Source organism: Aythya ferina (genome assembly GCF_964211825.1).
Source record: "Aythya ferina genome assembly, chromosome: 2".
Classification (NCBI taxonomy): Eukaryota; Metazoa; Chordata; class Aves; order Anseriformes; family Anatidae; genus Aythya; species Aythya ferina.
Window position 1 is genome coordinate 43,982,358 of NC_140297.1, and position 16,396 is coordinate 43,998,753.

Here is a 16,396-nt window from a genome sequence, read left to right on the forward strand (position 1 = left end):
TCACTCCAGCATTCCCTGTTACATATAGCAAGAAATCCACAAGCAGAAAGATACTATAATACCATAAAAAACTGTAAAAACAGCCCAATGGCCAGTAAGATGGGTTTTGAAAACAAAACCTAAAAAAAGTTTCCTTGCCCCTCGAGCACACCCTCTGACCCCCAGTGCTATTTTAAGTTTTTTCCCCTTTCTCCACTGAACTCCTACTCTCCCTCCTCAGTCACTGGGAGCTTTAACAAACAAGAAGAGGTCTTCCAGAGCTTTCTAGAAAGTTCAAGACACAGGAGAGTTAGAGGAGGTAGAAGTGCCTCTGCTTTCAGTTTGCCCTTAAGGACATCACCACGTTTCATAACGTTAAATGCTTTTGAGCATTTATTAAACAAGCATCCCACAGAAAACTCTTACACCTCTCACACTACCCTGTCTTCAGCCAGTGTTTCCCTCTGAAGCAGCTTATGCTGATACGGTACGGGGAGGAAACTATTTCTAGCACTGAGACAACTGGAAAATTCGAGCAAAGCCCCCCATCCTGACCCCCAGAAGGGGGGGACACAGCAAGCCACCATTTCCCACTTGGAGAAGAAAAACCAGGTTGCGAGTTATCACAGCGAGAAGCCACATCCCAAGAGGACTGAACACACTTCCAGCACATTTTGAAGAAGGAGCGGTCTCTTTGAGAGCGCTTGAAATCATTTGGAGGGCAGCTTTCAGGCAAAAAGAGAGACCACATAGAGCAAAATTTTTTTCCCCCCACAAGAAACTCTGTTAGCCACCGGCGGGAGACGGAGGTGGGATGCACGGGGGCAGACAACTTTGGGTCAAAAATACGAATCATTTTACCGACTTCACAAGGAAAAAAGATGTATTTTATTTATTTTGAGTCGAAGGGTTAAAAAAAAACCTTCACCCTCTCGGTTTCGGGTCTGCTCCGTGCCCACCACCCCCCCGAGGGGCTCGGGGAGGCTCCGCGGCCATTTTCCCCCACCCTTCCCTCCCTTCCTCCCTCCCTCCCTCCCTCCTCGCCCACCGCACCCCTCGGGGGGGCCCCATACCGACCCTTAACGGCACTCAGCACCCCGGGAGGGGCCCCACAGCCCTACACCCGGCCTCACCTCATCGTCGTGGTGCTGGCAGTAGCTGGCCCGGTCGGGGAAGACGGAGAGGATGTTGTAGGGCGAGGCGGGGTAGGGCGGGCTGAGGGCGAGCGGGGCAGCCGGCCCGGCGGCGGCAGCAGCAGCAGCAGCAGAGGGGGGCGGCCCGGCGGCGAAGCGCTCGATGAAGTGGTCCTTGGTGAGGCGGACCCGCTGGTGAGCCCGCACGCAGTTGTCGCACAGGTGCTCCTGGCAGTCGAGGCAGCGGGAGCTGGCGGCGTTGCCCTCGTCGCAGGAGCTGCAGCGCGGCTCGCCCTGCCGGCTGTGCGGCCGCCGCAGCAGCAGCGCGGCCGTGGAGGAGCCGCCGCCGCCCCCCGACGACGAGGAGGAGGACGAGGACGTCGAGGAAGGCGCTGCGGACGACGAGGAGGAGGAGGACGACGACGAGGAGGCGGCGGCGGCGGGCGAGGAGCCCGGCGGAGCCGAGCGGTGCGGCGGGGGGCGGCCGTGGTGCCGGTTGTTGCCGCCGCCCACCCCGGGGGCCGAGCCGGCGGCGGAGGGGCCGGGGGCGACGGGGCGGCCGTTCTTGTGCTCGTCGGCGGCCGCCGCCACCACCACGACGTCCAGCAGGTTGCTGAGGAGGAAGTTGGAGGAGGGCAGCGCGTCCATGCCCGACGGCTCCGAGATCACCACCTTCTGGTCGCAGATGGGGCAGCGCAGCTTGAGCGCGTCCCCCGCGCCGGGGTGCCGCTGCGCCTCCAGGCACTGGCGGCAGAAGGCGTGCAGGCAGGGCAGGACGTGCAGCCGCCTCGGAGGGCCCCCCCCGCAGGACGAGGAGCCGCCACCTCCTCCTCCTCCTCCTCCACCCCCCCCGGAGGAGCTGGAGGTCTGCGAGGAAGACGACGAGGTGGAGGAGTTGGAGGAGAGGGGAGCCGGCGAGCCGCACATCTCCTTGCAGAGCGGGCAGATCTGGAAGTCGGCCTCCGGGAACGAAGCCATTTGCGAGGGGCCTGATCCGGGTGGAACTGAAGGCGGGGGGGGGGGGGACGGAGAAAAGCCGATCTCCCCCTCAACACGCAAAAAAGAAATAAAAGAAAAGGAAAAGTGAGGCGAGGGGTGGGTGGGGGGGCGTGCCGAAGGTAGTTTTGCAAAGGGCTTTACGAGCACGCTGGCATCGATCAGTCGTTTTGCCAAGTGGGATCGATTGGCCGGGTTTGCAAATAGGGTGTCATCGATCCGGCGGTCCGCAGGGAGCTGCTGGATCCTCGCCTCGTACCTCGCCGCCGTGGGGATGGGGAGGGGGGTAAGGGGGGGGTATTTTTGGTATCAAGGTGTAGCCGACCCGCTCTCCCTCAGCAAATGGATCCTCTCTTCCCTTCCATGTACTTAACCCCCGATCCCCCGCTGCATTAGCCGAATTGTATCGATCCCCGCAGCAGTCAATACCTCACGCAGTCCTCTCATTTCCCCCCCTGGGGTCAGCAGTTTGACAAGGCGCTTTGGTTACCCGTCTTCTCCCTCGACGGAAAGTGCATGGGCGCCGGGCGCCAGGTCCCCCCCCGTGGCCGCCGGGGCCCGGGCTCAGCTCAGCTCTGCTTTGCTCTGTCCTGGCTCTTTTGCTTTGCTCTGTCCTGGCTCTTTTGCTTTGCTCTCCTCTGGCCGCTGCGGCTCCCTCCGGGCTGGGGGCAGCGGGGCTTAGCGCGACTTTCGCTCTTTCTTCTTGGGGCGTTGGGTTTTGTCCTCTTTTCCTTTAAACCTGTGCTTGGCGGGGGGGAAGGGGAAATTTCGTTTCAGTTCCCCCCTCCACTTTTGCAATCCAGAGCAGCTCTAGGAGAGAGAGAGGCACTGAAACACAGCGGCCGGGCAGACTTCTCCGGCTCCAGTCCTCCCCCGCCGACGCCTGCTCCGCCACCGCATGACTGGGGGTGGGGATGGAGGGCGGCCTCGGTGCCCACCCCACCGGCGGGACCCAGGGGAGGAGGAGATGGATGGGGCAGGGAGGGAGGAAAAAAAATTCAAGAAAAGGCTGCGGGGACGGCGAGGGGACAGGATCCGGAGGCTGCTCGGAGCAGCCCCCCTGGGCTGGGCTCGCACACGCCGCGGCCGGGCAGAGGAGCAGCGGCAGGTCCCCGCCGGCCGCCCTGAATTATTCATGGGGGGTGGATTATATTCGCTCGCACAAATTGGAGCCGCTGTGCAATGCTATCCGAGAGCGCTCCGCTCGCCCCCCTCCTCCTCCTCCTCCTCCTCCTCTCCTCGGTTCTCGCTCGCTCGGAGCCCCTGCAGCGCCTGGGATCACGTTTCCTTTGTCATCGCGCCTCTTCGCGTGGGGTTTTATTGAGAAAACAAAAATAATATAAAACCCGGGCGGAGGGAGCGAAGAGGAGGAGGGGGAGGGAGGGGAAAAAAAAAAAAAAAAAAAAAAAAAAAAGCAAAGCAGCCAACCCCCCCCCCCCCCTTTTTAAAACCCACCTCCCCCTGGAAAACGCCTGGCCGGAGCCCGGCGGCCCCGGGGGGCGAATTAGCAGCAATTACTCACTGATGCGGCGGCACCGTCCCGGCAGCCGGGGAGAGCCATCGCGCCGGGCGCCTTCCCCGGCCCGGCGGGGGTGCGGCGGGGCCGAGCCCGGCCCCGGCGGCGCGGCTGGGAGGTGGGGAAGGGTCCGGGGAAGGGGTTCAAGGCGGGGGGCAGCGCATGGCCCGGCCTCGGCAGGGCTGGCGGCGCTGCCTCTGGCCCCGCTGCGGCCGCCGGCACTGGGGCTGGGCGGCGTGCGGGAGCCTTTTAAGCTCCGACGGCGCGGGCTGACTTCCGCCCGGCTCCGGGGGGCGGCCGGGGGGCGGCGGCGGCGGGCAGGAAACATTCGCCCTCCTCCTCCTCCTCCTCCATCTCCTCCTCCTCCTCCTTCTCCTCTTGCTGCCCGACCTGCCCCCATCCGCCCTGCCGGACCCCCCGCCCTTTGCCGCGGCTCCTTTCGGAGCCGGGAACCCCCAGCCGCCTTCACCCCCCCCACCCCCTTTATTTTTATTTTTTTTCCCTTTTAATTTATTTATTCCTTTTCGTTTGGGGGCTTTGCGAAAGCGTCGGGGCGCTAAGGTGGCTTCAAACCTGCCGCATCCTTGCGCCCAGCCCGTTTTGCGCCGCTGCGGCCGGCCCCGGCTCTGCTGCTCTTTCCCCTCCCGACCACGAAGCCAGCAAAAAATCGGCGTCCATCCCCCTCGCACCGCCGCGAAATCCCGGCTGTGACAGCAGCAGGGCGAGGGGGGCTCGCATCCATCCCAACTGGCTGCCGCGGCGCCGCGCCCCTCGCGAGGGGAGATGTTGGAGAGCGAAGAGCTGAGATTGGGAAGGGTACATGCAGGGCTGTGCATGGAAGAGGTGGTTAAACAAACAAACAAACAAAAAAAGCCAAATGAACTCAAAACAAATGCGCATCAAGTAGTGATAATAAATAAGGGAAAAAAGAGTGAAAAGGAAAACAGGCTATCGAACTACACAGAATGATGTTCCTCCTCTCTTTAGGCCCTAGACATACAAAAAACTAGGCACTGACTGAAACTGTCTACTTAGAAATAAAAACACCTTTTGCCTTTTGCTGACAGGTACCAAACCCAGCAATGAGCCATGCCTGCGAGCATCTCCAAAAGCTCTTCAGAGACCCGAGAAACTCGAGAGCACAGCGTCCTTATGCCAGACCGCGCACCGGGAATCGCTGAAGAAGTCCACAGGGCAGCTCCTGTGCATTAGGTTATAAACAAGCATGAATATTTATCGTGCCCCTCAGTAGTGTATGCAGCTGGGAACTTGCGTTATTTATCAGTAAAGGATTCGGCTCTGGGGCTCTGTTCTTTGTATCCCGTATCCATATGTTCACAGCGGAGCGTGCAGGTGAAACCCACCACGGCTTTGACTAGCAGAGGTTAAAAAATCATTGAGCCTTGACTCGACTCTGTTTATTTGTACTGTGGTTGACGCAGAGGATTATGATGCTGTGGAGCTTGTCCTTTTCCAGATGAAGCCAGTTAGTTGCGAAGAGCGGTAACTCCCCGAACAACAAACGCCCAGCCGGGCTGTTTGGGTTTCCCAGATAATGCCTTCCACTAGCCCCCTCAGTTGAAATCCTCGCCTTTTGCATTCAGAAATATTTTAATTGGGCAGAAATCCCCCGATGCGTGTCTCCAGGTATATCTGACACCCCTGCCTTCCTCGGTGACAGCTGTTTGCTTTTCAGCTAGCCGGCTGAGGGGGGAAATGCTGCGCCTCCATGCTTCAAATGGCCCCTGCGGGTTCACGAGGCTACCTGCCTGTGGAAGGTCTTTTTTTGCTGACAGGATCCACTGTGCTTGTGCCAAAGCTCCTGCACCTCCTGTACCACTTAAACCCTCCCCGAGCTTGTAAAAACCTATAAGCATTCCCTGTCCCCAGACAGTGGGTCCTTATTCCCTGACTGTCATCCCCGTGTTTGGGCACCTCTGTCTTTCTAGATCTAAGTCCCTCTTTTCTCCTCCTTCCACCGCCCCGAAGGAATGCAGCATTTTGAGGCTTTTGAGTATGGATGCCTTTCTGTTTTCATTATGAAAAGCACTGAAATAAAGCTAAAGGGAATATACCAATCTCACGCTTGCTTCTGAAACATCAGCTGCTGGAGCGCTCGTGTGCTCGGCGACACAGCAGACAGCGCTGAGCATTTTTCTGCTTAGTGCATTGACTCGATGCTTTTCGATCCAATTAACTTCTTCTGCTATAAAAAAACCCTCGGCTCTCCTCAGACAGAGCAAGGCCTTGATATATTTCATTTGTTTTCTAAGCCGACAAACATGGGGGTGAGTAACAGCGCGAGGGCGATAGGTGAAGTACGGGGATCCGCTGGTTCCTCAGTAGACAGCAGGATGAGAACTTATTTTTATGATTTTTCCCTGGGAAGCTCATGCTTCGCATCTACCCTTTTTGTTTCCTAAAAACAAAAGAACAATAGCTATCCTGGTTAGCAGGGCTATTGTCCCTCCGTGCCAAATAAATGAAATCTTACTGCTTACGTGAGCGTCTGAAGCATTTCTCGGCATTCTCCTTTGTGTCACTCTGCTGAGGTTTCTCGCATTTCTTCCCTTCTCTCCTGTATTTTTCATGCCTGTTTCTCCCATCTTTCTTTTGTCCCCCATTCATATGCTGTTGCCATCTGAATTTGAAACGGCGTAGCTTGTTCTCGAGGCAAGTCCCTCACTTAGACTGCGGCGAAATCACAACTCTGCTGCGATCGCATCGGAGCTGTGTTAAGATATGAAATGTTAAAACATTCTGACAATGTGAAAATCTGGGCACAACTGGCCAGATCTTCGGAGACACCTACCTAGCCTCAAAATAGCTCCGAGGATTTGGGCCAGCTCCTGCCTAATTGGAAAATCTCTATTTGGCAACGTTTGTCTGCCCTTGACTAACCGCCCAGCCACTGCAGCTGACCTGTGCATTAAAAATACATTATTTTTTTTTTCCTTTTCCCCTTTTATTTCAGAGAAAAATAAGGTTTTAGGATGGAAGACTGCACCTGAATCATTCCCTAGCATCTGCTTCAAATGTCGGGATGTGCTTTCCACACTGTCCGTGCTTGGAAACTTTGTCTGCTTGAAGGAAAGCATCTGCTTTCTGCCAGCAGCACAACAGGACAAACAGAACAGTGTTCCTGCCAAAAGCAATACAGCTGGAAAAGCCAGGGGTCTGAAGGTTAAAAGCTTTGTTAAATAGAACCAGGTACAGTAATTGTGGGTTTGGGGATATTTTACTGTAATTTTAGAGGCAAACACTCACATAAGGAGCTCTCCCCTATACCACCTGTGTGAAACGGTCCAGCAGCCGGGCAGTTTTTGCCCTGCTGTGTTGAGCACTACGGCAGCACGCAAGCTCAAAGCTCATTATGGTGTGTGAACAGAAGAGGATGAATAGCTGGTAAAAGTCCCTGAACACACACACACGTAAGAGTAATAAACATATAGGAGCAAACTTCTCTGTCATTGTGGCTTTTTTTTTGCACCTAAAGACCTGGAAAACATTTCCATCCCTGATATCGCTATACCAAAGGAGCCCACAGATATAAAAAATAAAAAACAAGCCAGTAGTTCATCAATTTAAGTGTTGTGTAACATTTTCTATGAATTATAAAAGCCTAAAACTCTCCCTGTCCTGGTGCACCTGAGAATCCCCTTCCTTCTCCATTTGTTATCAGTGAGGAAGAGGCAAGAGATGCAGTGCTGCATCCTCCTTGGATCTTTGCCTCCCCCACTCAATCCGTGTGTGAGGGGGTCACTTCCAGCAGATCTGTCCCAGTAAAGGCTTCAGCAAGGCTTTGATGCTGCCTCCATCTTTGGGGATTTCACATTTGTCGAATAGTCCCAAATAAGTGAAAGAGGAAGGGTTTGCTGTTGTTCCTTAGCTTGCTGTTGGCGGCTTTTTCATTACACTCAGAGGAATATCCATCTTTTTTTTTTGGCTTTCACCATGACGGTACTCCATGGACAACTGTGCCACTTAAGTCCAGCCACTTTAGCGCTGATTTGTGCTTTTTTCCCCCCCTTTCCTCATTTTTCCTCTCGCAAGCACAAACTTCTAAATTTGCCTCAGATTCCAAATTTGCCATGCCTGCTCTTGCGCACTGACTCTCGCTCAACCATATATCTGTCATTGGATCCATTAGTAAGTACAGTAGTAAGTTCAACTTTCTGCATGTGTTGCTGAGCTTCCTGTATGGTATGCTGGGTCTCGAGCAGGGTGGAGGGCTGGGGAGTAAAGGAGCGGTGAAGTGGTGTCCCCACGGTATAAATCACGGGGAACTGGCTTGCGCAGCAATTTAATTCAAGCTCTTGATGCCCCCTCCTCCACCCATCCATCTCCCCTCCAGCAGGGTCACCTTGAGTTTAAGGATGTGCTTGTTGGGATGTGGTAGGATCCAGAGGGGAACAGAGAGCCTCCCTGTTCACACGTGCAAGTGAAATCTCTAGACCGTGTTGGCGTGCATGCAACTTTGCATCTTTGTACCCTTCAAGGGCTGTTGGCAAGCAGGGATATTGTGCTCGAGCAGCTGACAACGCTTTTAACCCCAGACACAACCAGGTTAGGGGATCGATGCTCTTCTCTCCATTCCCAAGAGCAGTAAGCCCCTGCTGTCATGCCTGACAGCACAGAGCCGATGCAAAGGTGTCAATTTTTGGATGTGCTAAAGTAAGTTTTTTTCACTTATGTTGATAGTCTCACCTTTTATGCTTAAGCCTCTCTCTAGCTCTCCTGCTCCTCGGTATGCACCTGAGAACTATTTTTTTCCCTGTGCATTCTTATTCTTTGATTCTTCCTTTCAGAAATTCTGGCTGAAAATCATATATTTCTAACCACTGAGAGGGATTTACATCTCAAGGACTTTTAGCACCTTTTTCTCCCAGTAACTGCATCTCAAAAAGTAGTTTCCAGACCTCTCAAATCTCTCCGTATTCACCATCTGTTCAATCAGATCCCTTGCTCCACTAAGTACCTGCGTTGGCTTTAATCTCATGCTGACAGCACAACTATTGCCCTCCAGGATGGGCTCAAGGCCAGAAGACGAAAATGTCTGTTCTCCTCACCCTAGCCCTGCCCTAATCCTGTCATGGTTTTCAGAAGTGATGCTTGCCTTTAAGAACGGTCTAAATCCAGGTTTGGGAGCACAGGCAAGTGACTGGATGTTGGGCTATATAAAACACACACAAAAACTGATGCTGGAGTGGTATTAAAAAGGGCTCTCAACTCACCTTCAAAGAAAAGTCCCATCGGGTCCCCTTTCCCTTCAGGAAAAGCTTGGCAGAGTAGACACATCTTGTAAACACGCTCTGCAGGTCAAGGAACACAAGCTCGGCGCAGCTGGGGGCAGCAAGCAGGTGCCAACATTACGGGCTAATAATTGCAAACGTTTCGTTATTAGTCTCCTGTTTCATGACAGCGCCGCTGCCCCGATACCTCCCTCAGCGTTTATCCTCTCTGCGTGCTTAACTCGGCTGTAACTCCCCAGTCAGCCCCACCTTTACTGTCCTCCACCCCCCCAAGGACCCTTTTACAGGGCTGGGGGGAGCACATTTAGCTGCAGGAGGTGGTACACGCTGCCGCTCGGGGGAGAAAGGCTTGCCAGCTGCTAACGCTTCCACGCAGCTGTGTAAACTCAGGGTGCAAGCAGCTGCTCCCTCCAGACCTGCTGGAGGGAGCCGAAATGCTTGGGCACCTCGGTTCTTTGCTAGCAGCCCCCAGCTTGGCCCCAAACACCCCGCAGCACGGCCATGGCCAGCCCTGTGAGGGGCAGGATACGGCCCTTGTGCATGTCTTCAGGATAGCTGAGACAGAGTGCTGCCCTTACACCTCCTCCTCATTCCCCAGGGACCACAATTCCTGGAGCATGGGTGGACCATGATCCATGCAAACACCTGTGGCACCGATCCTAACCCTGCTCCCTAGCACAGGAGCAGCTCTGACCAAGGCAGGTCTGGTCCAGAGGTGTGAATTGGATGCTGAGAGAGAAAAGCGGAGGTGTTTTTGCAGCGTCCTTAGCAGAAAAATAGTCTCAGAGCTAACCCAGAGCTCAAATGTTTCGGGTTTTATGTGTTGAAACCGACTGGTCAGTGAGAGTACAGCAATGGTAACACGCTCCTTTACCAGAGGGAATACACAAGCCAGTAGCCCTGCAGAGTGATAATCGAAGTTTCGGGTTCACTCGAGTATTGTAATTGGCTATAATTGCATTTCCTGCAGGGAAAGCCATAAGGTGGGCTCAGAGGAAGCTTTTGCTACCTCGCTACCTCCAGACTCAGGTTACAGGATGAGGCTCTTGTGCACCCGCGGGACGTGCGAGAGGTTCGAGTCTCAGACCCCAACTCCACTTGGCTCCAAAAGGCAGCCAAGGAGGGAGAAGCTTTTGCTCAGACAGCTCTCCCTGGCCATGAGAAGCTCTTGGGGTGGCTCCTCTCCTACACGGGACCCTGACAGCACTTGTATGGTCCTTCGTAAACGCCCTTCTTGCATGCTGATGGCACAACACTCAGCTGAATCCCTTTTTGCTACAGCCTCCTTCCCAAAAATGCACCTCAAGGACCCTCTGGTTTCTTGGAGGCTCTCTGGTGTCCCTTTGCAGTGCGCCTCGTGTCCGCACGCAGAAGGGCACATTGGTTTAAATCCTTCCCAGTATACCTCCACCCCGGGAGCCACAAATAGGCCGGGGGATAAGACAAAGGGAAGCTTTCTTCAAGCAGAGGATGCCACAGAAACTGTTTGCAAGAGCGGGAACTTTAAAGGGAAGGCGGCGACTCGGGGAAATTTTAGAGCCGTTGAGCCAGGACTTGGCTGATGCTGAAGGTCTCACACAGGGGAACCCCACAGCTCCGAGTATCTTTTCCCTTTTTCTGCTCTGCTGAAGCAGGGCGTTGTCTCTCCTTCCAAATAAAACCCACGTACGTTAGGATGATGGATGGCAGCTGGGAAGAGAAGTTTGTGTGTCTTCTGTTTGCTCGCCGCGGAGCGCCGGAGTTGTGTTGAGGCTGACAGCCCCTTTTGTGAGCCACGGCCTCGCCGCACAGATGCTCATTTGTTTCGATAAAAGCAGCCAAGGGGCTTGTGTGGTCTCTGCGGTGCGGACCCTTCCCTTCCTCAGCATTTCAGAGCTACCAGCCTCTGGATGCTACCGCGAGGCGGAGAGGTAAAAATAAGGAAGGAGGGAGCGAGCCTCAGGAAGCCAACTCAAACGGCGGAGGCGGCATCTCAGGAAGCTCTCCCAAGACGCTGGGGTGCAGGGCAGGTGAAGAAGATCAGAAGCGTAGGAAATCAGGGAAACAGATGTGGCCGTGCCAGGCTTAGGGGAGGGAGCTCCCGAGATGCGGGGACGGCATTCCCATGCCTTCCCATCTGGCGGTGAAGGAAATTATGTAAAGTGGAGGGGCGAGGGGCCCCCTTTCTTTTTTTTTTTTTTTTTTCTTTTTCTTTTTTCTCCCAATTCTTTTCTCCCCTCACTTCCCATGATGCAATTAAGCATCCATTGCTGACATCACCATGCATGCACGCTGAATGCAGCCATTGTGTCTCGGCCGTGGTGCTGTACTATATATAGATTAGTTGCCAATCTCTGCTCTCTATCAGCAGGGAAGACACCCAAGGAATTAAGTGAGCGGTTGCGCTGGAGGGCCCCTGGCTTCTGTCCCATGCCCTCAAGACACGACGGACTGCACGGTGGAACCAGAAATAATCAAAGATAAGTGATTTGGGGGCTGCGCCAGGAAACTTTTTCGAAGGATTGATTTGCAGCAGCTCTTCTGTGGCGGTAGGAAGGCAGCCTTCGAGGTGGCGGTGCAGGAAGCAGAGAGACAGCTTGACCTGCAGGTAAAAGTAAATGGCTAGTCAGTAATCTCCCCTGGCCAGTCGCTGTGCCAGGTGTCAATGCGTAGTTGCAGATCCTGCTTCTTCAATGCCAGGTGGATGGAGGAAAACCAGCTGCCTGGGGATTCGCAGGAGGTGATAGGAGGTGGAGGGCTGAGGTCCCAGGCTGGGGTCCCCGAGCCACGCAGCCCCTCCCTGCTCAGCAGCGAGCTGTTAGATTGACACACGTTGGCGGCAGACAACTCCAAGGTGTAAATTGAACCCGAGAGGAAAGCTTTGATGTTGGGGGTTTTATTCCTTCTTTCTTGTTGACTTCACTCCAGGCCAAATTCCAGCTATGCCGTGGCCACTAGCAGCTTTCTCCATCGTTTCGTGAAGTCCCATTCCAAGGTGATGAGACCGAGTGTTGTCTCAGCCCTAGGCACTCACCTTCCTGCCCTCGTGCCACCCTTGGGCCAGCCACAGCTTCTCCATTCCCCAGAGGTGTTCAGCTCGTCACTCGGCACTTTTTGTTGCTCTGCTCTGGCCAAGCATTTAAGAATAAGCTGGGTAAAAATGTTTGCTTCTTGTAGTCCCTGGAAGAGCGATGTTATATAGGTAGCAGGCAGAGAAAAAGCTATGAGGGCGGTTTTGAAAATCTCCATGACAGAAATCCCCAGCCTCTCTGCCCCCTGCTGCCTCCCCTCCACCAACAAAGAATTTTTCCTTACACCCAGGCATGATTTCCTTCCCTGCAGCTCATGATTGCTGCCTCTTGTCCTTCAAGTCTTTTCAGGTGATGCAAACCCAGCTCCCTTACCCGTTCTTCACACATCACGCTCCAGTCCTCCAACCACATCAGAGACTCCTTGCTCCAGTAAGTCCATATCCTTTTTTGTACTGGGAGCCCCAAACTGGACATGGTACCCCACCTGCAGTTTCACTAATGCTGAAAACAGGGGAAGGATCCCTCCCTGGAAAGAGTCCCTCAGGGCTTGCTTCATAATTTTCCTTGGCACAAGGATGAGGCTTGTCGGCTGCTCCTTCCCCACATTGTCCTTTCTACCTTTCTTTTGAAGGCAGGCATCTTTCTCTGGTCATCAGGTTGCCATGACCATCCAGATATGAGAGAGTGGTCTCACAGCAACACGGACCAACGTCCCCAGCATCCTCAGGTCCCATGGACTTGCCTCCATCCAACTTACTTCTCTGGTGCTTAGCCTGACCATCCTCCACTGTGGCACTGAGGCAAAGAAAGTATTGAACGAGTTTTTTCCAAGTCCATTGTCAGATGGCAATGGAAGGTAGGAAGCCGTGTGCCTGGGCACATCATAGCTTGGTGGGGTTGGTGCTCACCCCATATGAAAGCCAGAAAATTAGATATTTAAATACAGAGCAACTCCTTGCAGTTCTTGTTGACCAGGTGAACTCTGCCTTTCCTTTAGGTGGTAGTAAAATCTGCTGCTGTGGAACAAAAACATCTCATACATGGGCTGAGGGCATTCAGTAACAAGCTGGTCTAGCACCAGGGGATTCATTACTTGGGTCTCACCCCGGCACCCATCCCCTCTCGCTGTATGCTCAGATGCTGGGGCACAGCAGAGCGGTCCCCAGCTTTGCTCCAAGCTGTGGTGACAGCTAATGACCACAATTAAGATGGCAGAAGATGGAAAAGTTTTAAGTTTTAAACTTCCTGGACTGTTAGGCACCTCTCAAAGATACTTTAAATATTGGTCAAAGGCCTGGCTGGGGGAAGGCTGACTACGTGACTGTCAAAACAGAACTGCCAGTGCCCCTGGGAACCTGTGCAACTCAGAAAAAATAAAACTTCCAAGCCCTCCAGCAGTAGTTGAGAGTCCTGGCAGTTTCTGCCTTGTCCTGACTGCCCTTGGGCATCTTGCCATGGGGGTCCTGGCATGGAGAGGCTCCGAACTGAACTCGTGTATTTGTCTTTTATGATGAAGTTTTGTTGGATTTCTATCACTGCATGGATCCAAATGGCAGCAGAAACCCCAGTACAAGTGGTGGTTCCTCAGTGGCTAAAGAGAAAAGCCCTACCTTTTAGCAAAGCCTGAAGTGCTGATTCTCTCCTGACATGACAGACTGAGGCTGTCTCAAGAAAAGGTAGATAATTATCTGATCCCAGCACCAGTGATCTGCAAGGCTCTGAAGCCATCTCTGCTTTGCAGGTTTCTGATAAAAGCCCGTTGTGTAATACCCCTGGCTCGCAGGTATAGGAACCGTGGCCAGCCCGTGAGGCCGAATGCATATCTTATCCACCTTGAGGCCAAAATAGCCTGACCTTTAGATGATCTTCGGAAGATGATGAATAATGTATTGCATCTCCCAGAAGGCCGGTTCCTGCCCATGCACTAACTGACGGTTTTCCTGACATCAACCAAGCATGCCAGCTCATATCTTGTCAAAAAGGGTTCTGAGATTACTGAGGGGAAAAACCTGCACAGAGGGGGAGGACCACTGCGAAAAGAAGTCAAAAACTACTGCAGTTATAAAACAGGAGTGAGTCTTGGGGCAGCCTTGCCGTTATGCAGTGTCTGCAGAGCTGGGATTCTCCCGAGGACAGTAAAATCTATCAAAGAACCATCAGCAGGTCTAGAGAGAGACAGCAGGGACAGAGGGCTACAAGAGCACTTTGGAGAAGTTAATTAGTCTTCTGCTTGTGACTGTGGCTGAGCAGACCTGTGAGTAAGGGTACTGATGAGATCAAGTAGAAACTCCTGTTGGCAAATGACAGCACTGAGCCACTGCTGACAAACCTACTCGCTGCTACAAAGGGTAATTTAGATGCCACCCGTGATGGAGAAGACAACTTTACGAGGCAAAGTCCAAGTCCCGTGGTTCGAGGTGATCTTCAGAGCTGCTTCATCCTCCCATCACCAGCCATTTCCTGCTGGGGCCAGGGCTGTGCCCAGGAGCCCTGGTGTGCCTGGGACAAGAGAAATGTGTCTGTGTGAGGGAACATCCCTGTGGGTGGAGGGTGAGCAGTCTCCTGAGCCAGGCAAGGCTCCTTCCCTGGGCTGCCACTAGCAGGGTCCAGGAACAGAGGCTTCCTGTCACGAGGCAAATTCTCAAAAGCACCAAAGTGACTTTTAAGCCTAGAGGGAATTTTCAAAGTGATTTAATGCTTAGAAGTTTACACCTGTTCAGGAGACGGGTAAAGCTCCTAAGCCTTGCTTTGGTGCCTTTGAAAGCGCTGTGCCGTGCCAATTAGCCCCAGACGTGTTTGCAGGGTAAGAAAGACGCTGCTGGAGTTTCACCTGCTTCTCCGGGCTAGACAACTTCCTGCAAAATGCCTGAGCTCTCACCCTCAAAGCATGGGGAGATGTCGTGGTGGCAGCAATGGGCACAGTTTTGGGGCACTGCAGCCCTTTGATGCTCTGCCCTGCTCTCCTTGCCATCCCTCCTGGTGCTCATCTCTGCTCCTCACACCTCCACCACCAGCTCTTCCTAAAAAATTCTCCTAAAAAAATTTCTCCTAAAAAAGCCTGTGTGCAGGGGCTTGTATCCATCAGCAGGACTGGAACTACTTGGAAGTGATAGCAGTCTTCTTTCAAAGAGTAATAAAAAGAGTGCTTCTCTGTGCCTTATTACATATTCCTTTTGCCTAAGCTGACACCACTCGTAATCCTTACACGCTTTGCTCAATTACCATCTTAAGCACTTGCATGATTTTAAGCACCTGGAGAGCTTGGCTGGCTTCACGGGGTGGTGTTTGTGTTTAACGCAACGCCTGGGTTATGCTGCTGACATGCTACAGTGCAGCCAAGGCAAACTGCTGGTTTTGACTCCAGTGTAGGTGGTCTCTTACTTCTCTTAGGGCTTTATCTTCCAGCGAGGCTCTCTGAACTGAGCATTGCTCCGAGGACTTCTCCACGCCTTTGGAAGATAACATCCATCCTGCTGGGACTTGCTGCTCGGGCTGTGTGGGAACGAAGGGTCATCTGCCCCAGGGCTGCTGCCATCCCTCAGCACGGCAGCTTGGGTGACAAACCAAGAGCTCCTGGGGCATCCCGTGTCTGTGCTGCTCTGCTGAGAAGCAAAATGCGTAACTGGAGCAAAGTGGGAACCAGGGAGCTGGGAGAGCAAAGTCTCACCACCAAGGCTGGTGGGCAGGAGAACAGCCCCAGAAAAAAGGCTCTGAGTACGATGAGTGGTGATGGCAGAAGGTCACTGAGTGGGCTGGGGAAAAGCACACTTTTGGGGAGGGGGCAAGGTGGACACGAACCTGCTCGCAGCCACTCTTCACCCAGCATCTCCCATCACAAGAAAAGCTGACAAATTGTTTGTTAAATTATTTAAGATGTTGCTGACTGGTTATGAATTATTAAAGTGTTTAGTACTTACCATTGGGATGGCAACTCGGCCCAGAAAATCGCAAGCCTTTCAAGAAACCCGAGGCTGGCCGTGGCTTGCCAGGCCTCGCGGGGGTGGCCCGAGGTGGTCGGCACAGCAGTTTCAGCACGAGGAAAGGCACGGCTGATGCCTGGAGCGTGTTGCAGCCTGCGCTGCTGCAGCCGGCTCTGCTGCAGTCTCACAACCTCCCACCACTCCTCCCAGTGCTATTTTTATTTAATATTCACATGCTGGCAGTGCTAAGAGCCAAGAGCCCATGGCACCATGTGCCGTATACCACAGAGACGATCCTTGTTCAGTAGTTAGCTTCTACTACTGTGATTTGCTTCCAAAATTATCTTGAGGGAAGAGAGGCGCTAAAGCAAGAATATGCCGATTCCCACCCTTAAATGCATGTTTGTCTTACGTTTCTGCTCCGTTGAAGATATCTGAAGTTTTTTATACTGGCCCTTTTTCCTCCCTTTCCACCCTCCCCCATGTTTGGGGCTCTTCCTTTCTCTTTTAGTTTTCCCATTCCTTGAAACTGTAATCATGTGCTGGCCATTACAACTTCTGTTCAATGCATACTTATCCTTTGTGGTCA

General features: G+C 53.3%; 1 protein-coding gene across 1 annotated transcript in view; it reads right to left on the minus strand.

Annotated features, from left to right (window-relative positions):
• TRIM71 (tripartite motif containing 71) overlaps positions 1–2,391 on the minus strand; it is a 54,329-nt gene extending 51,938 nt beyond the window's left edge. The window contains exon 1 of the mRNA XM_084508865.1: positions 1,113–2,391. Within this exon, the coding sequence (XP_084364991.1) occupies positions 1,113–2,090 (978 nt within the window). The 5' untranslated portion in view covers positions 2,091–2,391. The remainder of the gene's footprint in view (positions 1–1,112) is intronic.
• Between the last annotated feature and the right edge of the window lie 14,005 nt (positions 2,392–16,396).